The sequence below is a fragment of the Oncorhynchus gorbuscha genome, linkage group LG14 (assembly GCF_021184085.1).
Source record: "Oncorhynchus gorbuscha isolate QuinsamMale2020 ecotype Even-year linkage group LG14, OgorEven_v1.0, whole genome shotgun sequence".
Classification (NCBI taxonomy): domain Eukaryota; kingdom Metazoa; phylum Chordata; class Actinopteri; order Salmoniformes; family Salmonidae; genus Oncorhynchus; species Oncorhynchus gorbuscha.
Genome location: NC_060186.1, coordinates 18,679,717 through 18,702,561, shown reverse-complemented (window position 1 = coordinate 18,702,561; position 22,845 = coordinate 18,679,717). Strand labels below are relative to the sequence as shown.

Genomic DNA, 22,845 nt, shown 5'->3' with positions numbered 1-22,845 from the left:
TTGTAAATTCCTGGAGGAGATTATCTCCTCATGGCTACAGTATAGAGACAGAGTGAATTTTCATAGAGAACAAAGAAATGTCTTCCACCTCACAGAACTTGAGGTCCGAAAAACATTTATGTTTTGGCCAAGGTTTGAGTAGATGGCTGAATCTTTTAACCATACCACGTGGTTAAACTCTTAGACTATAGATAGATACCGACAGAATAAGAACAAGTCTTTGATATGAATTACTAGTCTGCAGCTAGGAATTCGATATCATTGAACGCGAAGACCAACAACCGCCGAAACATCTATCCATAACGACATGAATGAATGTCACTCTGAACTATCCATTCTGACCACGACAGAGAGAGAGAGAGAGGAAGGACGCTCTCCAACAGAAACAAACTTTTCAACAGAGCCCCCGACGACACACTGAGCGTAAATATATATATATTGATTGCAATTGTTCCCAAATGAGTGAGCGTTCATGTGCAAAAGATTAGCATTTTAATTGTTTTAATTATCAACTGTGTGTTGTCTTAACTCAGTCGACCCCCACTTCCCTTTTGTCCAACAAGCCACCATGCCGGTTTAGCCCATTAGGGCACATTCCCCTATCATTTCTTGAAACCATATTTACTTTGTTTGTTTGTCTGTGCACTTCTGTGATTGTTTAGTTAGTTAATAAATAAATGATTTTAAGACAACTGATGTATGGATGACTCATAGTGAAGACTGCGTTCGTGCAGATAACCAACAATTTACGACGTTGGAATGAGACTAACGTGAGGTAAAGAATAATTAATTAATCAGAAGACTATTGATCAGATATGAAAATATCTGAAAAGTTATATTAGGAAAATTAGAATCTGAATATTTTCTTTGGTTCCCCAACTTCCTTTTTAATTACAGTTACATGATTAATCAGTTTAATCGCGTAATACTAATTACAGAGAATCTTTGATATAAACTAAAAGTCTTCATTTAATGATAGTAAAGACACGACAGTGGTGAGGTAGTACTTTACTGTAGTAGAGGTGTGTGGTGAGGTAGTACTTTACTGTAGTAGAGGTGTGTGGTGAGGTAGTACTTTACTGTAGTAGAGGTGTGTGGTGAGGTAGTACTTTACTGTAGTAGAGGTGTGTGGTGAGGTAGTACTTTACTGTAGTAGAGGTGTGTGCTGAGGTAGTACTTTACTGTAGTAGAGGTGTGTGGTGAGGTAGTACTTTACTGTAGTAGAGGTGTGTGGTGAGGTAGTACTTTACTGTAGTAGAGGTAATAATAATAATAATAATAATATATGTCATTTAGCAGACACTTTTATCCAAAGCGACTTACAGTCATGTGTGCATACATTCTACGTATGGGTGGTCCCGGGGATTGAACCCACTACCCTGGCGTTACAAGTGCCATGCTCTACCAACTGAGCTACAGAAGGACCACTGAAGTACTTTACTGAAGTAGAGGTGTGTGGTAAGGTAGTACTTTACTATATTAGGGGTGTGTGGTAGGGTAGTACTTTACTGTAGTAGGGGTGTGTGGTAAGGTAGTAGTTTACTATATTAGGGGTGTGTGGTAGGGTAGTACTTTACTATAGTAGGCGTGTGTGGTAAGGTAGTAGTTTACTATATTAGGGGTGTGTGGTAGGGTAGTACTTTACTATATTAGGGGTGTGTGGTAGGGTAGTACTTTACTATAGTAGGCGTGTGTGGTAAGGTAGTACTTTACTATATTAGGGGTGTGTGCGATCAGGATAGAGTACTCAAATCCCCAGTTCCAGTCATGGGGAACCCTCTCGCCTCACGCCGTGCCTCATGAGAGAGCGAGAGAGAGCTAATACACACACACACATACACACACGCACTGTAAATCAGTACCAAATGTCCCATTAGACAATTCCAGGGGGCAGGGTGTGTCTCTAAAGCACATTCTATTAGAAACAGCTGCAGCCCTAGAAGGGTGTGGCTCAGAATGTTCTAGAATGTGTGTTTCTCACTGCGCGCACACACACACAGCTGGTACTCCATGGGGTAGGACATTAAAGGTCTGATTTAGATATTTTAAGTGAGTGTTAAGGCTGGAAGTGTTTTTGAGTTGAGATACTGTATACTGTTAAAGAATGTGTGTTGTGTGTATACCGAGAACACTGCTGAGTCACCTTCAGTCACAGTGGGAGGCAGGGACGGATGGAGGAAGATGAAAGGAGAGAAATAACAGAGTTGAAGGATGAAGGGCAATTGGATGAGGGGTGGGAGAGATGAGGGAGAAGAGCGAAGACAGGGAAGGGTGGAAGAATCTCATCTTCTTCCTCATGAATTAAATATATAAGATACGGGGCTCCTCCCCCTGCTTTACTGATGAGCTTCTAAAGCAGGAAAAGGAAATGCCAACAGTTACTGTAGTTCATTTTTGTTTATTTAGAAAAATACAAAGTGTTTGTATTCCTGATTCCATATATGGTCATGAGTCAAATAATGCTTAATGAGAGCATCATCAGGAGTAATAGTAACACTTTGTATTTTCTTAAATGCAAACTGACGATTACTCAACAACAACACTCAAATAAGTGCAATATGCATGTGAAATGAGTTATGTAAACATGGCTCAGACATTATGCTATAACATTTTCTTACAAATAGAAAAATATGCTCTCTTGTGTGACTCATGAAGGAGGTGTATCTACATCTCATTTCCCACAAGCTATGTTTCTATTAACTTGTCCAGTTATTTTGTTTTTCTTTGAAATTTAGAAAGTTTGCATAGAAAATTGATGCGACTATTTATTTATCCGTTATTTTACCAGGTAAGTTGACTGAGGACACGTTTTCATTGGCAGCAACAACCTGGGGAATAGTTACAGGGGAGAAGAGGGGGATGAATGAGCCAATCGTAAACTGGGGATTATTAGGTGACCATGATGGTTTGAAGGTCAGATTGGAAATTTAGCCAGGACACTGGGGTTAACACACCTACTCTTACAGTAAGTGTCATGGGTTTTTGAATGACCTCAGAGAGTCAGGACATCCGTTTTAAAGTCCCATCTGAAAGACGGCACCCTACACAGGGCAATGTCCCCAATCACTGCCCTGGGGCATTGGGATATTTTTTAAAGATTTTAAGACCAGAGGAAAGAGTGCCTCCTACTGGCCCTCCAACACCACTTCCCACAGCATCTGGTCTCCCATCCAGGAACTGACCAGGACCAACCCTGCTTAGCTTCAGAAGCAAGCCAGCAGTGGTATGCAGGGTGGTATGCTGCTGACTATTGCTTGCTGGGGTGCGTTTCCATTGAACTATCTTGTGTTGATTTAAAAACAGGTGGACATGAAGATGCCACAGCAACAAACAAAAAAACATTTTTGCAAAAACCTACAATGTCGAATAAAATGTTTGTGGTTGAAGTGTTTCCGTTACCCATTAAGTCACATTGCGCATGAATAAAAATATAATTAAATGTAGAGTGGAGCTTATGGTTACGTGATGACCTTATATGTACCTTCAAAGGTATTCGCCAATCATAATTGATAAAAAAATAATAATAATAATTTCCATCATCATTTTATCACAAAGAAAGTTCGACAAAATAAACACCCACCCTTGTCAAATGGATCAAAATGTTGTCGATCTTTTGAAAATGTCTCCTATATCAGCTGTTTCCATTACACGTGTCGCAATTTTTAAATTTAATTTTACCTTTATTTAACCAGGCAAGTCAGTTAAGAACACATTCTTATTTTCAATGACGGCCTGGGAACAGTGGGTTAACTGCCTGTTCAACTACCTTGTCAGCTCAAGGGTTTGAATTCACAACCTTCCGGTTACTAGTCCAATGCTCTAGCCACTAGGCTACACTGCCGCCCCACTAGGCTACGCTGCCGCAATGTCATAGCTTTTGTCGAATAAACCTGGGCCAATGGAAACCTGTTAAGTATCTCTCTGTAGCCCTGGAGGTCCATCCATCAGTAGTAAGCGCAACACAGGGTCATTGGCCAATTCATTCACAATTTTGTCTTTAGCTTGCTTATATAGAGCGCCTACTACCTGTTTACTGAAATGGGGGCGAGAGGTGGAAGTGTGTTGGCAGCTGCATAGGCTATTCTCGTTGAGCAGTGGTGACATACTCTCTCTCTCTCCATCGCCATTGTAATCTACTGGGAAGCCCTAATTTTCCCTAACTGGAGATTTAAATGATGATGGAGTATCCTGGTTTAACGACTCCACCACTCGCCATCGCACAAAACTAGTTCCGGGCTGTTATAGTGATTGCAATGTGCACATAGGCTCTAGTTTTCTATGTATTCATTTGGATTCACAGTGCAGATCAAACCGAGGTCCCTGTACCCTTACACACACACACACACACACACACACACACACACACACACACACACACACACACACACACACACACACACACACACACACACACACACACACACACACACACACACACACACACACACACACACACACACACACACACACACACACACACACACACACACACACACACACAGTGACATGTTGGCTGTTTTGCCAGTTTGATGAAAAGGTTCTGGGACCGACTGTTATATTTACAGACTCTCTGGAGGGTGGCAATCAATCTACTCCTTCCCGTCCTCTTCATCTATTGCTATCCCACTGCTCTCTCCTCCTTACCCCTCCCTCTCTCCATCCCCCCCGTCTTCCTATGCTGGAGGTTTTGAGATTTATGATCTCACAGCTCCTATCTGACCTTGTTCATCTCTGAGTCTGACTTTTTCTCTCTCTCACTCACTCTATCTCTCTTTCTCTGTCTCGGTCTGTGTTTTCTTTTGTTGTTGTCTGGACTAACTACCTCACAGCAGCAGAGACTTAAAAACTGCAGACCTCACTGGAACGTAGCGTACCTCAGACCCAGACAGAACTGTAACACAACCTAACATCACCAGCTAACACATCACACCTTAAGTATTGCCACCTAACTAGGTCTCTCTCTTGGAGAAGATGCTCAAACATCAGCGCACTTTGTGGTAAATATACAGAAGTGACTGTCTCATCTCCAACCTGCCCTGAACTGTCTCTGGACCTCTGCTGACAGACTGTACCATAACACAGTGTTATGTATGTGTCTCAGTGTAACCTAGCAACATAATAGACTTCCCTATGGACACCCACTCTACTCTGTCACTCGTCTACAGGTTGTGTGGGTCACCTGAGCCAGAGGACTAATGTAAACTCTGTTTGTGTATGTTTCAGGTGTCTGGTATCGTGGGCAGGGCGGATGTCTTGGCCTGCATGCTGTTCCTCCTGGCCTTTCTCTCCTATGTTAGGTAAGAAAACCCTAACACACTCTCTCTCTCGCTCTCTCACTGTCACTACTCTGGGGGGTGGATTGTGTAGTTAAAAAAAAAATCATTTTCTCTTTACTCAATAGCACTCCCTCCTCCCCCTTCTCTCTCTCTCTCTCTCTCTCTCTCTCTCTCTCTCTCTCTCTCTCTCTCTCTCTCTCTCTCTCTCTCTCTCTCTCTCTCTCTCTCTCTCTCTCTCTCTCTCTCTCTCTCTCCAGGAGTGTGGGTGTGTGTGGTTCTGGTTCTGCAGACTCTCTGCCCTCCACGGTGTCTGTGTGGGCGCTGGGTGCCAGTCTGCTGCTGGGCACTTGTGCCATGCTGGTCAAGGAGACGGGCATCACCGTCTTCGGGGTGTGTGTGCTCTACGACGCCCTGGTGCTCTGCCGCAAGCCCTTCCTTTTGTAAGTCCACTGTGTGTGTGTGTGTGTGTGTGTGTCTGTGAGTGGGTGTGTTAAGATGGCTTGATTGCCTAAGAAGCCCTTTGTCACTACTGTCAGCTTGTGTGTGTATGAGCTGGTTATATGTAATTAGCTGTATGTGTGTGTACAGTAACAGCATGGCCAAATGTTGGTATGGGAATGTCCTGGTTTCTGCCTCTCTGGGATGTATATTACAGAGGATTGTAAAACATAGGATCAGACAAAGGGAGAGACGGGTGAATACTACTGCTACATAGACAGCTTTGTGTGTGTGTGTGTGTGTGTGTAGTCCACCCTGCCAAAGCCAGGTCCTGATGTTTTGGGGGCCTCCACCCCATGCAGTGTTGGAATGTGCTGGAATTAGCCTGTGTTCAGTGGGCTGGCCTCTGATAACACATTAAAGGGTTTAACAGTGAGGGGGGACGTGTGTGTTTGTGTGTGTGTATTAGGGGGTTATGTTAGGGTAACTGCCCCAGGCATCTGTCATTCAGTCGTGTGGCTGTGGGACTTGAGTGTGTCTGGGTGTGTGTGCGTCACTATCCATGTTTTTCTCTGTGTGTAAATGTGTCCCTTTAGTAGTTGGATGTTTTTCTTTGTGTTTGCTCATCGCACCCCGTCCTGCCAGGAATCTACTCTTGGCATCGTGTCTCTCTAAGCCATGTCCTGTGTCTTGTTTATGTCTTCCTGATGGACACCTCTTAATATGACAGTGGAGAGCTCAAACTGTGTGTGTTTGCGAGTGCTACCACGGAGCAGGCTGACAGACAGCCCTGGACTACAGGCCTCTCATAGAGACTCACTGCTAAGCCTCTGTAATAGCCTTCCGTATTGTTGTAGAATTACAACAGCTGTGCTGGTCTGATAGTGAATGAGTGCACCACTAACCCCTACTGTGGGCTGATGAATGGTGTATAGCGCTACTGCTGCTACTTACTTGTGGCTTTGCTTTTTCTCCCTGCTGCTCTGGACTATTGTTCTGTTCCCAACACACACACACACACACACACACACACACACACACACACACACACACACACACACACACACACACACACACACACACACACACACACACACACACACACACACACACACACACACACACACACACACACACACACACACACACACACACACACACACACACACACACACAAACAGCCGTGTTGGCCTGCTGCCAGGTCTGGCTGTGTGTTTACATGCCTCTGCGTCTCCAGCCAGAAAACACACACAAACTGCACACACAACTTCAATTCCCTCCAGCCACCAGAGAACGCCCAGAGTTATGTCCACAATCAGGCACCATGTCTGGGCCACAAACCTGATCTCTGCTCCCTGTCCTCAGCCACCAAAACCTCTCCTGGCCCACAGTATTCTCTTCGTCCCCTCTTTCATGTGTGGAGCTCCATACCTCCAACCACCGGCACTGCAGCCTTGAGTCATACCCCAAACCAAGCACTGATGCTGTAGTAGCATCTGCTACTCACCTCACACCAACCTCACCACCATCTCTGGGGTGTGGCTATGACATCACAACACGATGGAGAGATTAATGGAGATAGAATGAGAGGGGAAGGAGGGAGAGATTAATTTGTGTGGGGGGAGAGGGTAAGAGACAGATGTGAAAGAATAGTGTGTGTGTGTTCATGCTTTTGTGTTTTTGTGTAATCCTTTGCAGTATGTTAAAGCTCCACAGACAAGCCCAGAGCCCTATCAGTGTCTCAGCCAGTGGTGACAGCAACTCTCTCTGAGGGATGGCGTGTGTGTTAGTGCAGAAGAAGGAATCTCTCATTTGACCGCATGCACATCATATTTCTTCTCTGAAAGCCGATCTGCCATGGGGCCTGCGGTGGGGAGACCTCGGACTGCGGTGGGGAGACCGTGGAGCTGTGATTTGTGAATGAACCCAGCAGAAAGGGATGGAACAGAAGAGGGTTGTATGGGTCTGCTGTGAGCTCCACAGGCCCTGTTAGAGGGAGAGACAGATAGTATGTGAGCTCCACAGGCCCTGTTAGAGGGAGAGACAGAGAGTGTGAGCTCCACAGGCCCTGTTAGAGGGAGAGACAGATAGTATGTGAGCTCCACAGGCCCTGTTAGAGGGAGAGACAGATAGTATGTGAGCTCCACAGGCCCTGTTAGAGGGAGAGACAGAGAGTGTGAGCTCCACAGGCCCTGTTCGAGGGAGAGACAGAGAGTGTGAGCTCCACAGGCCCTGTTAGAGGGAGAGACAGAGAGTGTGAGCTCCACAGGCCCTGTTAGAGGGAGAGACAGATAGTATGTGAGCTCCACAGGCCCTGTTAGAGGGAGAGACAGAGAGTGTGAGCTCCACAGGCCCTGTTAGAGGGAGAGACACAGAGTGTGAGCTCCACAGGCCCTGTTAGAGGGAGAGACAGAGAGTGTGAGCTCCATAGGCCCTGTTAGAGGGAGAGACAGAGAGTGTGAGCTCCACAGGCCCTGTTAGAGGGAGAGACAGAGTGTGAGCTCCACAGGCCCTTTTAGAGGGAGAGACAGAGAGTATGTGAGCTCCACAGGCCCTGTTAGAGGGAGAGACAGAGAGTGTGAGCTCCACAGGCCCTGTTAGAGGGAAAGACAGAGAGCATGTGAGCTCCACAGGCCCCGTTAGAGGGAGAGACAGAGAGTATGTGAGCTCCACAGGCCCTGTTACAGGGAGAGACAGAGAGTATGTGAGCTCCACAGGCCCAGTTAGAGGGAGAGACAGAGTGTGAGCTCCACAGGCCCTGTTAGAGGGAAAGACAGAGAGCATGTGAGCTCCACAGGCCCTGTTAGAGGGAGAGACAGAGAGTATGTGAGCTCCACAGGCCCTGTTACAGGGAGAGACAGAGAGTATGTGAGCTCCACAGGCCCAGTTAGAGGGAGAGACAGAGAGCATGTGAGCTCCACAGGCCCAGTTAGATGGAGAGACAGATAGTATGTGAGATCCACAGGCCCAGTTAGAGGGAGAAACAGAGAGTATGTGAGCTCCACAGGCCCAGTTAGAGGGAGAGACAGAGAGTATGTGAGCTCCACAGGCCCTGTTAGAGGGAGAGACAGAGAGTGTGAGCTCCACAGGCCCTGTTAGAGGGAAAGACAGAGAGCATGTGAGCTCCACAGGCCCCGTTAGAGGGAGAGACAGAGAGTATGTGAGCTCCACAGGCCCTGTTACAGGGAGAGACAGAGAGTATGTGAGCTCCACAGGCCCAGTTAGAGGGAGAGACAGAGTGTGAGCTCCACAGGCCCTGTTAGAGGGAAAGACAGAGAGCATGTGAGCTCCACAGGCCCTGTTAGAGAGAGAGACAGAGAGTATGTGAGCTCCACAGGCCCTGTTACAGGGAGAGACAGAGAGTATGTGAGCTCCACAGGCCCAGTTAGAGGGAGAGACAGAGAGCATGTGAGCTCCACAGGCCCAGTTAGATGGAGAGACAGATAGTATGTGAGATCCACAGGCCCAGTTAGAGGGAGAAACAGAGAGTATGTGAGCTCCACAGGCCCAGTTAGAGGGAGAGACAGAGAGTATGTGAGCTCCACAGGCCCAGTTAGAGGGAGAGACAGAGAGCATGTGAGCTCCACAGGCCCAGTTAGAGGGAGAGACAGATAGTATGTGAGATCCACAGGCCCAGTTAGAGGGAGAGACAGAGAGTATGTGAGCTCCACAGGCCCAGTTAGAGGGAGAGACAGATAGTATGTGAGCTCCACAGGCCCTGTTAGAGGGAGAGACAGAGAGTACGTGAGCTGCACAGGCCCTGTTAGAGGGAGAGACAGAGAGTACGTGAGCTCCACAGGCCCTGTTAGAGGGAGAGACAGAGAGTACGTGAGCTCCACAGGCCCTGTTAGAGGGAGAGACAGAGTAGTATGTGAGATCCACAGGCCCAGTTAGAGGAAGATACAGAGAGTATGTAAGCTCCACAGGCCCTGTTAGAGGGAGAGACAGAGAGTACGTGAGCTCCACAGGCCCTGTTAGAGGGAGACAGAGAGTATGTAAGCTCCACAGGCCCTGTTAGAGGGAGAGACAGAGAGTACGTGAGCTGCACAGGCCCTGTTAGAGGGAGAGACAGAGAGTATGTGTATGAAGGCATAGAGAGAGGATGAGGAGAGGGAGAGAATTCATTGAAAACACACTGTTTTCCGGCCTCTCATCTCACTGTACTGTCTTTGATACTGGTGCCAAGGAACAGGAAATACGGATCACCTCAGGAATTCAGCGAGGAAGCTCCAATAGCATTTCCAGCCAAACCCCTACTTTTCCTCTCTCCTTCTCTCTACCTTTCTCCCTCTCTCGCTCTTATCCTCTTTCACTCTTTCCACTCCCTTCATCTCGTTTTCTCTTTTCCCCCCTCTCCCACTCTTCCCTTTCTTCTGGGCGACCGGAGGGAAGAGTAGCTGTCAACATGCATTAGATATGCGTTGGAGATAGGTTAGTGATATGTGTGGGGGTGCGTTAGATCTCTCCCCACGCCTGTCCCGTGCCTGGCTCTTTGATACGCTGGGAAGATTTAATACATGCTTATTTAATTTGGGCCTTAATTAAATACCATCAGCTGTTCATGTATCTACAGGCTGGACTAACTGATAGAACTGAGGGAGGGAGTGGGAGGGAAAATAGAGAGAGAGAGAGAGAGAGAGAGAGAGACAGAAGGAAGGAATTAAGGAGGGAGAGAAAGATGGAGATAGCATGTGAGCCTGTGTGTACACTGTGTAATGTTTGTGTGTGTGTGTATGTGTGTGTGCACTCGGTCAACTATCTGTAATGAGAGCCCTTGGGCCACAGCTCTCTGGCCTGTTGGGAGACCTGTCACTGATAAGCAGGGTATGTGAATGGTGGGAAATCCTGTTCATCGCTCATGGAGCGGTACTTTCTCAAGCACTCCACGTCCTTTCCAACCGATAAAAACCGCTCCACGCTCACAGGACAAAAAAAAGCGGACACCACAAATTCGCTCCGTTCATTAAAATCACAATTTAACCATCAACCCATCTATTTATGTGACGACCTGGACCTACAATTTGGTTGTGAAGTATTGAAACCAAACCATATGATTGGAATGAAAAGTACTGTAATGAACATGAAAAGGTGAATATAAGAAGCGCTCATCATTTCAAGTCATACCAAACAGCATCTAACAGTCTAAATAGGTCAGGTGCAAAGACAGGGAGCCTAAGAAAGAACAGAAATGAATTATTTTGGCTATATTATATCAAGCCTATAACCTACAAAGAAATACACTGTGAAGAATTTCCGAGTGTGACACAATAGGCTGGTAGGGACATAAAGCGCTCCGCATTTAAACAACATTTTGTATAATAAATCATTCAAGTCTATACATTCCGGAACATAGAATTTAAATCCAAGTTGAAACTAAAAAAAATGTCTTATTAGGCTCAGTCTACAATGTCTTTGAATTTATTTGAGAAATACGAGTTTAACCAGCTTGCGATGGTGCCTGGAGAACAGGCCAACAGCAGAGAACACCCTCTACCTGCTTGCAGAGCCACTGGGGATGCTAAACACTGGGGATGCTAAACACCCATTTGGCCACTCTTGCCTGGCTGGGCGGACATGCAGAGTTGTTTTTAAACGTTTCAAAAGGTAGGCCAAATGGTTTTTAGGCTAAATAAACCAATCAAAACGGAAAGCTCCTTGAAAGGGGGAATATGCCAGGCCTATTGGGCCAAAATCAAGTATGGCCTATTGTATAGATAATAGAGCAAAAATTAACCAAACTTTTAAGAGATCTGATTTTTAGTTTGTAAATAATTTGCTACAATGACACACTTAATTAGCTACCCACCTCATTCCTTTCTGTTAGCATGTGCATGTAGTAAGTACACCATCATGCTTTTGGGATATGTGTCTTTTCAGATTCCGCAATTCTTTAGTTACATCACTTCACTCCCTCTCTTGCTCTTGGTCCTCATCTTTGTAAGACACCTTGATTTAGCACCTGTGTGTTTTGTCAGTTTCTTTCTGAAAACATTTAGTGAACTCCATGACAGTAGTTAAAGGGCTGTAGCAGCACACAAGCAGACTACAAATGCATGCTGGGCCGGGCATGACCTGAGTTCGTGAAGTGAGCGCTACTGGAGCGAAATTGAAGCGGGCGAGAAGGCCGACCCTCCAGCCTTTGGGAATCTTGCTCCGCGCTCCAGTCAAATTGGGCACTCTTCGCTCCGCTCCAGTCAAATTGGGCACTCTTCTCTTCGCTCCGCTCCAGTTCCGTTCACATACGGTGGTGATAAGTGGTCCGGAACTGGTATTAAACGAGCCAACGTGTGACAATGGTGGGAGAGAAAGAGAATGAGGGGCGAGAGAAAGAGAATGAGGGGCGAGAGAAAGAGAATGAGGGGTGAGAGAAAGAGAATGAGGGGCGAGAGAAAGAATGAGGGGCGAGAGAAAGAATGTAGGTAAAGGGAGCATGCAACAGAGAGGAGGAACAGAGAGGAGGAACAGAGAGGAGGAACAGAGAGTGACGGAAAAGAGTGTATGGGAAGAGAGAAGGGAGTGTGAAGGCCTGTTTTTGATGGATGTTATTGTCATTCAATTAGCCCCAGGGACCCAACACATGGGCCAGCCCCCCCACACACAGACACACAGGCCAGGGGCCTGAACACTAATTGGGAGATTATTTAGTAAATGTCTCATCAAAAAGATGTCTGGTGATTTTTGTTAGGGTGAGCATTTTTCTTTTCTCTCCTGCCTAATTTGTTTGGCACCCGTTTATCGTCAGCCCACGCAGCTGGAGTGCAGCCAATCGGATGGGAGTACAGATGTTTTAACCCCTTCCTGTCTCAGTAGAGAGCACAGTATTTTTTCACAGTTGTACAGTTGCAGTACATTTATCACACGGCATGCTCTTATTCCAAGCAACCTTGTGCTGTATATGCCTTGTTTAAAAGTGCCCTGCATATGGAAATACTGAGAACTCCTCTTACAGGGATCACACCCAGGCAGGAGAATTTGATCATTATAAGTGGTTGACCACTATAACCATATTCACTATATGCAGAGTCTACAAAACTCAGCATGAAAAGAAACGCCCCCTTTCAGGACCCTGTCTTTCAAAGATAATTCGTAAGAATCCAAATAACTTCACAGATCTTCATTGTAAAGGGTTTAAACACTGTTTCTCATGCTTGTTCAATGAACCATAAACAATTAATGAACATGCACCTGTGGAACGGTCGTTAAGACACTAACAGCTTACAGACGGTAGGCAATTAAGGTCACAGTTATGAAAACTTAGGACACTAAAGAGGCCTTTCTACTGACTCTGAAATACACCAAAAGAAAGATGCCCAGGGTCCCTGCTCATCTGTGTTAATGTGCCTTAGGTATGCTGCAAGGAGGCATGATGACTGCAGATGTGGCCAGAGCAATAAATTGCAATGTCCTTATTGTGAGATGCCGAAGACAGCGCTACAGGGAGACCGGACGGAAAGCTGATGGTCCTCGCAGTGGCAGACCACGTGTAACAACACCCTCACAGAATCGGTACATCCGAACATCACACCTGCGGGACAGGTACAGGATGGCAACAACAACTGCCCGAGTTACACCAGGAACGCACAATCCCTCCATCAGTGCTCAGACTGTCCGCAATAGGCTTAGAGAGGCTGGACTGAGGGCTTGTAGACCTGTTGTAAGGCAGGTCCTCACCAGACCTCACCGGCAACAACATCGTCTATGGGCACAAACCCACCGTCACTGGACCAGACAGGACTGGCAAAATATGCTCTTCGCTGACGAGTCGTGGGGTGATGGTCAGATTCGTGTTTATTGTCGAAGGAATGAGCATTACACCGAGGCCTGTACTCTGGAGCGGGATCGATTTGGAGGTTGAGGGTTCGTCATGGTCTGGGGCGGCGTGTCACAGCGTCAACGGACTGAGCTTGTCATTGCAGGCAATCTCACAACGCTATGTGTTGTAAGGAAGACATCCACCCTGATGTGGTACCCTTCCTGCAGGCTCATCCTGACATGACCCTCGAGCATGACAATGCCACCAGCCATACTGCTCTTTCTGTGTGTGATTTCCTGGAAGACAGGAATGTCATTGTTCTGCCATGTTCAGCGAAGAGCCCGGATCTCAATCCCATTGAGCATGTCTGGGACCTGTTGGATCGGAGGGTGAGGGCTAGGGCCATTCCCCCCAGAAATGTCTGGGAACTTGCAGGTGCCTTGGTGGAAGAGTGGGGTAACATCTCACAGCAAGAACTGGCAAATCTGGTGCATTCCATGAGGAAGAGATGCGCTGGAGTACTTAATCAAATCAAATCAAATCAAATTTATTTATATAGCCCTTCGTACATCAGCTGATATCTCAAAGTGCTGTACAGAAACCCAGCCTAAAACCCCAAACAGCAAACAATGCAGGTGTAAAAGCACGGTGGCTAGGAAAAACTCCCTAGAAAGGCCAAAACCTAGGAAGAAACCTAGAGAGGAACCGGGCTATGTGGGGTGGCCAGTCCTATTCTGGCTGTGCCGGGTAGAGATTATAACAGAACATGACCAAGATGTTCAAATGTTCATAAATGACCAGCATGGTCAAATAATAATAAGGCAGAACAGTTCAAACTGGAGCAGCAGCACAGTCAGGTGGACTGGGGACAGCAAGGAGCCATCATGTCAGGTAGTCCTGGGGCACGGTCCTAGGGCTCAGGTCCTCCGAGAGAGAGAAAGAAAGAGAGAATTAGAGAGAGCATATGTGGGGTGGCCAGTCCTCTTCTGGTTGTGCCGGGTGGAGATTATAACAGAACGTGGCCAAGATGTTCAAATGTTCATAAATGACCAGCATGGTTGAATAATAGTAAGGCAGAACAGTTGAAACTGGAGCAGGAGCATGGCCAGGTGGACTGGGGACAGCAAGGAGTCCTCATGTCAGGTAGTCCTGGGACATGGTCCTAGGGCCCAGGCCAGTTGAAACTGGAGCAGCAGCATGGCCAGGTGGACTGGGGACAGCAAGGAGTCATCATGTCAGGTAGTCCTGGGGCATGGTCCTAGGGCTGAGGTCCTCCGAGAGAGAGAAAGAAAGAGAGAAGGAGAGAATTAGAGAACGCACACTTAGATTCACACAGGACACCTGAATAGGACAGGAGAAGTACTCCAGATAAACAAACTGACCCTAGCCCCCGACACATAAACTACTGCAGCATAAATACTGGAGGCTGAGACAGGAGGGGTCAGGAGACACTGTGGCCCCATCCGAGGACACCCCCGGACAGGGCCAAACAGGAAGGATATAACCCCACCCACTTTGCCAAAGCACAGCCCCCACACCACTAGAGGGAAATCTTCAACCACCAACTTACCATCCTGAGACAAGGCCGAGTATAGCCCACAAAGATCTCCGACACGGTACAACCCAAGGGGGGAACCCAGACAGGCCGACCACAACAGTGAATCAACCCACCCAGGTGACGCACCCCCCAGGGACGGCATGAGAGAGCCCCAGCAAGCCAGTGACTCAGCCCCGTAACAGGGTTAGAGGCAGAGAATCCCAGTGGAAAGAGGGGAACCGGCCAGGCAGAGACAGCAAGGGCGGTTGTTGCTCCAGAGCCTTTCCGTTCACCTTCCCACTCCTGGGCCAGACTACACTCAATCATATGACCCACTGAAGAGATGAGTCTTCAGTAAAGACTTAAAGGTTGAGACCGAGTTTGCGTCTCTGACATGGGTAGGCAGACCGTTCCATAAAAATGGAGCTCTATAGGAGAAAGCCCTGCCTCCAGCTGTTTGCTTAGAAATTCTAGGGACAATTAGGAGGCCTGCGTCTTGTGACCGTAGCGTACGTGTAGGTATGTACGGCAGGACCAAATCAGAGAGGTAGGTAGGAGCAAGCCCATGTAATGCTTTGTAGGTTAGCAGTAAAACCTTGAAATCAGCCCTTGCTTTGACAGGAAGCCAGTGTAGAGAGGCTAGCACTGGAGTAATATGATCAAATTTTTTGGTTCTAGTCAGGATTCTAGCAGCCGTATTTAGCACTAACTGAAGTTTATTTAGTGCTTTATCCGGGTAGCCGGAAAATAGAGCATTGCAGTAGTCTAACCTAGAAGTGACAAAAGCATGGATTAATTTTTCTGCATCATTTTTGGACAGAAAGTTTCTGATTTTTGCAATGTTACGTAGATGGTAAAAAGCTGTCCTCGAAATGGTCTTGATATGTTCTTCAAAAGAGAGATCAGGGTCCAGAGTAACGCCGAGGTCCTTCACAGTTTTATTTGAGACGACTGTACAACCATTAAGATTAATTGTCAGATTCAACAGAAGATCTCTTTGTTTCTTGGGACCTAGAACAATCATCTCTGTTTTGTCCGAGTTTAATAGTAGAAAGTTTGCAGCCATCCACTTCCTTATGTCTGAAACACATGCTTCTAGCGAGGGCAATTTTGGGGCTTCACCATGTTTCATTGAAATGTACAGCTGTGTGTCATCCGCATAGCAGTGAAAGTTTACATTATGTTTTCGAATAACATCCCCAAGAGTTAAAATATATAGTGAAAACAATAGTGGTCCTAAAACAGAACCTTGAGGAACACCGAAATGTACAGTTGATTTAATGCAGCTGGTGGCCACACTAGATACTGACTGTTACTTTTGATTTTGACCCCTCTTGGCTCAGGGATGCATTATTCAATTTCTGTTAGTCACTTGTCTGTGGAACTTGTTCAGTTTATGTCTCAGTTGTTGAATCTTGTTATGTTCATACAAATATTCACATATGTTAAGTTTGCTGAAAATAAACGCAGTTGACAGTGAGAGGACGTTTCTTTGTTTGCTGAGTTCATATACAGGAAGTGTACTATATGGTTAATACGCTGCCATTTGAAACACAGCCGTAGCCAGTGTTTATGAGATGTGTCTCTGCCCTGTGAGTTAGCCCTTCTCCATTAGGTCTGTGTTAATTCTGCCCGATAATGTCATCTCCTGCAGGCATGTTTACAGACGGCAAGGAGAGATGAGGGGCCCATCACACTGGGTTATGTGTTTCTGACTGGGACCCTCTGCTTTAAAAATATTCAGACCGAGAGAGCTGAGGTCCAGAGGGGGTTTGTGACAGAAAGTGTGTGTGTGTGTGTGTGTGTGTGTGTGTGTGTGTGTGTGTGTGTGTGTGTGTGTGTGTGTGTGTGTGTGTGTGTGTGTGTGTGTGTGTGTGTGTGTGTGTGTGTGTGTGTGTGTGTGTGTGTGTGTGTGTGTGTTGTACGCTATGAGTGAATGCATATGGCTGACCAGAGAGTTCAACTCTCCATAAACCTGCATACCTATACAACTTAACGCAAGTTCGTTTTTGATTTATTTTATTTCACCTTTATTTAACCAGGTAGGCTAGTTGAGAACAAGTTCTCATTTGCAACTACAACCTGGCTAAGATAAAGCATAGCAGTGTGAACAGACAACAACACAGAGTTACACATGGAGTAAACAATAAACAAGTCAATGACACAGTAGAAATAAATAGTCTATATACAGTGTGTGCAAAATGCATGAGGAGGTAGGCAATAAATAGGCCATAAGAGCGAATAATTACAATTTAGCAGATTAACACTGGAGTGATAAATGAGCAGATGAACATGTGCAGGTAGAGATATGGTGTGCAAAAGAGCAGAAAAGTAAATAAAATAAAAACAGTATGGGGATGAGGTAGGTAGATTGGGTGGGCTATTTAGAGATAGACTATGTACAGCTGCAGCGATCAGTTAGCTGCTCAGATAGTTGATGTTTAAAGTTGGTGAAGGAAATGAAAGACTCCAACTTCAGCGATTTTTACAATTCGTTCCAGTCACTGGCAGCAGAGAACTGGAAGGAAAGGCGGCCAAATGAGATGTTGGCTTAGGGGATGATAAGTGAGATATACCTGCTGGAACGTGTGCTACGGGTGGGTGTTGTTATCGTGACCAGTGAACTGAGATAAGGCGGAGCTTTACCTTTCATAGACTTATAGATGACCCGGAGCCAGGTTATCTGGCGAAGAATATGTAGCGAGGGCCAGCCGACTAGAGCATACAGGTCGCAGTGGTGGGTGGTGTCGTGTCTTTGGCTATGCCGGATTAAGTGATATGACATGCTATTCTATAAAATAATTTCTCTGTATGTCACGCCCTGGCCTTAGTATTTAGTGTTTTCTTGATTATTTTGGTCAGGCCAGGGTGTGACATGGGTGATTTATGTGGTGTGTTTTGTCTAGGTTTTTTTGTCGGTTATGGGATTGTGTTTAGTGAAGTATTCTAGGTAAGTCTATGGTTGCCTGGAGTGGTTCTCAATCAGAGGCAGGTGTTTATCGTTGTCTCTGATTGGGAACCATATTTAGGCAGCCATATTCTTTAGGTCTCTTGTGGGTGATTGTTCCTGTCTCTGTGTTTTGCACCAGTTAGGACTGTTTTCGGTTTTCCATGTTTTCTTGTTTTGTTAAGTAAATTGTTCATGTTATCATCTTTATTAAAGATGTTTATAAATAACCATGCTGTGTTTTGGTCCGCCTCCCTTTCACCAGAAGAAAACCGTAACACCGTAATTAATATCACCTGATTGAGCTAATCATGTAAATGTAATTAACTAGAGAGCCGGGCACCACAAAATAATATTTATAGAGCTGTTATCTTCCGAATAAACTCTTAAAGTTAGTAATCTAGTAATACAAAATTGGGTTTAATCATTTATTTACTAAATACCTAACTAATCACACAGAATTACACATACACATAATTAATCATAACTTGATTACAAATTACGTCATAGCGGATGGAACAGATATGACAGCTTGTTATACAAAAGAAAAGGGCTGGGTTTGAGTGAAAGAGTGAGAAGACTGAGAAAAAAGGGAAAGAAGCTGTGCTATCATAAATACAGTATCTTATGCATTCTAAATTTACCGCCCATTTGGAAAAGGAAAATGCAATAAATATTTACTCTGAGCTGCGCTTCGGTAGGTTGGTGATAGATGAAGGCCGTGTTGCCCAACCGAGTCTTTTGAAGAATGTCTCTGGTTGTCAATTGGATAGGTTGTAGTAACATTGTTGTGTGGTAGACGGGATACTCTTTCTGTTCCTTCCTAACCTGTGTTTGCAGCTGCTGTTGCTAACTCAACGGCTAGGAGGTATCACTTCTGTAGTGAATAAGAGTTCAAAGTTCATACCATTCGCAACCAAAGCTCACACTGATGTTGGCTTCATTCTGTAGTTATTATCTGCACTATTCTGACATCGGACCGTCATCCTACATCCTCGGAACAGGAGGTTATATTGTCGTCAAGGGCTTATATAGGAAGGGAGAGGAGGGTGTTTGAAAAGTTTTATAGCCCATGTGCCTTCACAGGGACGGGCCACTGATTGAGCAGAGCCCTGTCTTATGAAAACCCAAATCTCACATTTTAGAAGCTAAAATCACATTTCATCCCATCGCGAATAATTTCATATTCAAACATTTAAATTGAACAACAATTCCATGTGAATTCGAAATAAACTCTACAGTGGAAAGTCTACACATCAGAGTTGTCATCTTATCTTTGATGAGAATGTCTCAGATGACAACCGAACTGACATCATATTCATTAAGTACCACCGCATATGTTCCATTGGTCGGATTTCCCCTCACCTTCTGACGTTCCCAGAATCTCTATGTTAACCAAGGGTTTTACAAATGTAACCTCAGTAGGGTAGAAAGAGGAAAAAGGGGAGAAGAGGTATTTATGACTGTCATAAACCTACCCCCCAGGCCAACGTCATGACAGTGGTATAAGGTAGACTGCATAGACTGCATCCAGTTTGGTGAGTCGATTGTTGGAAGCTATTTTGTAGATGACATCGCCAAAGTCGAGGATTGGTAGGATACAGTTTTACGAGGGTAAGTTTGGCGGTGTGAGTGAAGGAGGCTTTGCTATAATAGAAAGCCGATTCTAGATTTGATTTTGGATTGGAGATGTTTAATATGAGTCTGGCAGGAGAGTTTACAGTCTAGCCAGACACCAAGGTATTTACAGTTGTCCACATCTTCTAGGTCAGAACCGTCCAGGGTGTTGATGCTAGTGTGTTTGTGTGTGTGTGTATCTGCTGTATTTATGATAGTGTGTGTTCGATTGGAGGCAGTGACTGTGTCCCCCAGAACTGTCAGTTGAGTTTCTTGTTAGGCTTGATCTCTGTGGCATTCTGTAGGAGGGGTTCTGTTCCCCCTGCCTTGCTTGTTCTCTTATTAAAGAGACCACTAATTGACAGAGGAACACAACACAATTTCTATTGTGGCATTTATTATCTCTCTCTCTGTGCAACAGTCTCAGAGGAATCTTTGAAGTCAGTGCAGGTGCTACAATTATCCAAAGGGATGTTGTTGGTGTGTTTTCACTGTTTTTATGTGTGCTTTAAAAAAAGTTGCTTTTGAAAAGATGTTGATGATGATGATAATCAAATAAGAGTATCAAATATGTCCCTGAAGTCTGTGTGTGTGTTTGTCCTTGTGTCAATGTGTTTCGGAGAGATGTTTTTTTAATGTATCTGTGGGTTCTTTTGAGATGAAACCATTTGAAGATTCTGTTTGCTCAGACGGAACCCTTTGAAATTTCTAGAACGTGAAGAAGCCTCTGCAGAGAGTATGTCTGTCAACATGAAATGGAGCGCTGGAGATAAGTGTGTGTGTGTGTGTGTGTGTGTGTGTGTGTGTGTGTGTGTGTGTGTGTGTGTGTGTGTGTGTGTGTGTGTGTGTGTGTGTGTGTGTGTGTGTGTGTGTGTGTGTGTGTGTGTGTGTGTGTGTGTGTGTGTGTGTGTGTGCGCAGCTAGGTAGCTTACATGACTCTTTAGGCCATCAGGGTAGGTCTAATTGGGAGAGCTGCTAAGTGTTTTTCTGTAGTCAAATATGGAGATTGACTTGAACAGCTTACTCACTGACCTTTAGCTAATGCTATAGTGTGTGAGAGAGAGTGTGTTTATGTGTATGCCTGTCTGTGTATGAGTTTGAGTGTGTTTTACTCAAAGCCTAACTTGGCTCTAATGCTTTTTAAATGGACCTGAACATTTGACATTTGCCACATTAGGGGAAAGCATTGTGTTACAGCTGGTCAAAGCAATACAATACTGTAAACCCTATCTGTTCTCTACACTGTGATACATCACCCAGCTAATCGTTAGTGTCCATGCCTCCACTGCCTAATGCCAATGCACTGTGGCACAAAGACATGAAATATGTGTAGTGAAACTCTTTACTGGCAGTAGAGAGATTGTTTTGTCCCACCAAACATTTTGAAGGCAACACATGTTATTTTTGGCATCAATTCTAGCTAACTACTGTTACAGATTACTGACAGTGTAAAATACGGACAAAGAGGTTGATAGAGGGAGGTAGAGAGGGTTATTTGATTGCAAATACATTGCATTTGGAAAGTATTCAGACCCCTTGACTCTTTCCACATTTTGTTACGTTACAGCCTTGTTTTATAATTGATGAATTCCCCCCTCAATCTACACACAATACCCCATAATAACAAAATAAAAACAGTTTTTACATAAAAAAACAAAAAACATTTTTGCACATTTATAAAAAATAAACTGAAATATCACATTAACATAAGTATTCAGATTGTTTACTCAGTACCTTTGGCAGCGATTACAGCCTCGAGTCTTCTTGGGTATGACCCTACAAGCTTGGCACACCTGTATTTGGGGAGTTTCTCCCATTCTTCTCTTGAGATTCTCTCAAGCTCTGTCAGGTTGGATGGGGAGCGTCACTGCACAGCTATTTCAAGGTCTCTCTAGAGATGTTCGAAGTCCGGGTTCTTACTGTGTGCTTAGGGCTGTGTGCTTAGGGTCGTTGACTTGTTGAAAGGTGAACCTTAGCCCCAGTCTGAGGTCCTGAGTGCTCTTGAGCAGGTTTTCATCAAGGATCTCTCTGTACTTTGCTCCATTCATATTTCCCTCGATCCTGACTAGTCTCCCAGTCCCTGCCGCTGAAAAACATCCCCACAGCATGACGCTGCCACCACCATGCTTCACCTTAGGAATGGTGCCAGGTTTCCTCCAGATGTGACAATTGGCATTCAGGCCAAAGACTTAAATCTTGGTTTCATCAGACCAGAGAATTTTGTTTCTCATGGTCTGAGAGTCCTTAGGTACCTTTTAGCAAACTCCAAGTGGGCTGTCATGTTCCTTTTACTGAGGAATGGCTTCCGTCTGACCACTCTACCATAAAGGCCTGATTGGTGGAGTGCTGCAGATATGGTTGTCCTTCTGGAAGGTTCTCACATCTTCAGAGGAACTCTGGAGCTCTGTCAGCATGACCATCTGTTTCTTGGTCACTTCCCTGACCAACGCCACTTTTCGCCCGATTGCTCAGTTTGGTCGAGCGGCCAGCTCTAGGAAGAGTCTTGCCGATTCCAAACGTCTTCCATTTTAGAGTGATGAAGGTGTGTTCTTGGGGATCTTCAATGCTACAGAACGTTTTTGCTACCTTTCCTCAGATCTGTGCCTCGACACAATCCTGTCTCGGAGCTCTACGGACAATTCCTTTGACCTCATGGCTTGGGTTTTGCTCTCACATGGACTGTCAACTGTGTGACCTGATATAGACAGGTGTGTGCCTTTCCAAATCATGTCCAATCAATTTAATTTACTACAGGTGGACTCCAATCAAGTTGTAGAAACATCTCAAAGATGATCAATGGAAACAGGATGCACCTGAGCTCAATTTCGAGTCGCATACCAAAGGGTCTGAATAATTATGTAAATAAGGTATATCTGTTTTTTTCTTCTTCATAAATTAGCAACAGTTTCTAAAAACCTGTTTCCGCTTTGTCATTGTGGGGTATTGTGTGTAGATTGATGACGGAAAAAAAAACAAGTTAATCAATTTTAGAATAAGGCTGTAACGTAACAAAATGTGGGAAAAAGTCAAGGGGTCTGAATATTTTCCGAATGCAATGTATATACACAGTGACACACCATCCACTTTAGCATATAACCTATGGAGTGTCAAGTTTAAGAATATATGGACTTAAGAATAATCAGTCATGCAACTTTTATTACATTTACATTTACATTACATTTAAGTCATTTAGCAGACGCTCTTATCCAGAGCGACTTACAAATTGGTGCGTTCACCTTATGACATCCATTGGAGCAGCCACTTTACAATAGTGCAT

At 45.1% G+C, this 22,845-nt stretch overlaps 1 protein-coding gene across 1 annotated transcript in view; it reads left to right on the top strand.

Annotated features, from left to right (window-relative positions):
• LOC123994591 (protein O-mannosyl-transferase TMTC1-like) overlaps positions 1-22,845 on the top strand; it is a 130,291-nt gene that overhangs the window by 7,732 nt on the left and 99,714 nt on the right. Inside the window, exons 3-4 of the mRNA XM_046297371.1 lie at positions 5,224-5,297; positions 5,534-5,716. Coding sequence (XP_046153327.1) covers positions 5,224-5,297; positions 5,534-5,716 — 257 coding nt within the window. The remainder of the gene's footprint in view (positions 1-5,223; positions 5,298-5,533; positions 5,717-22,845) is intronic.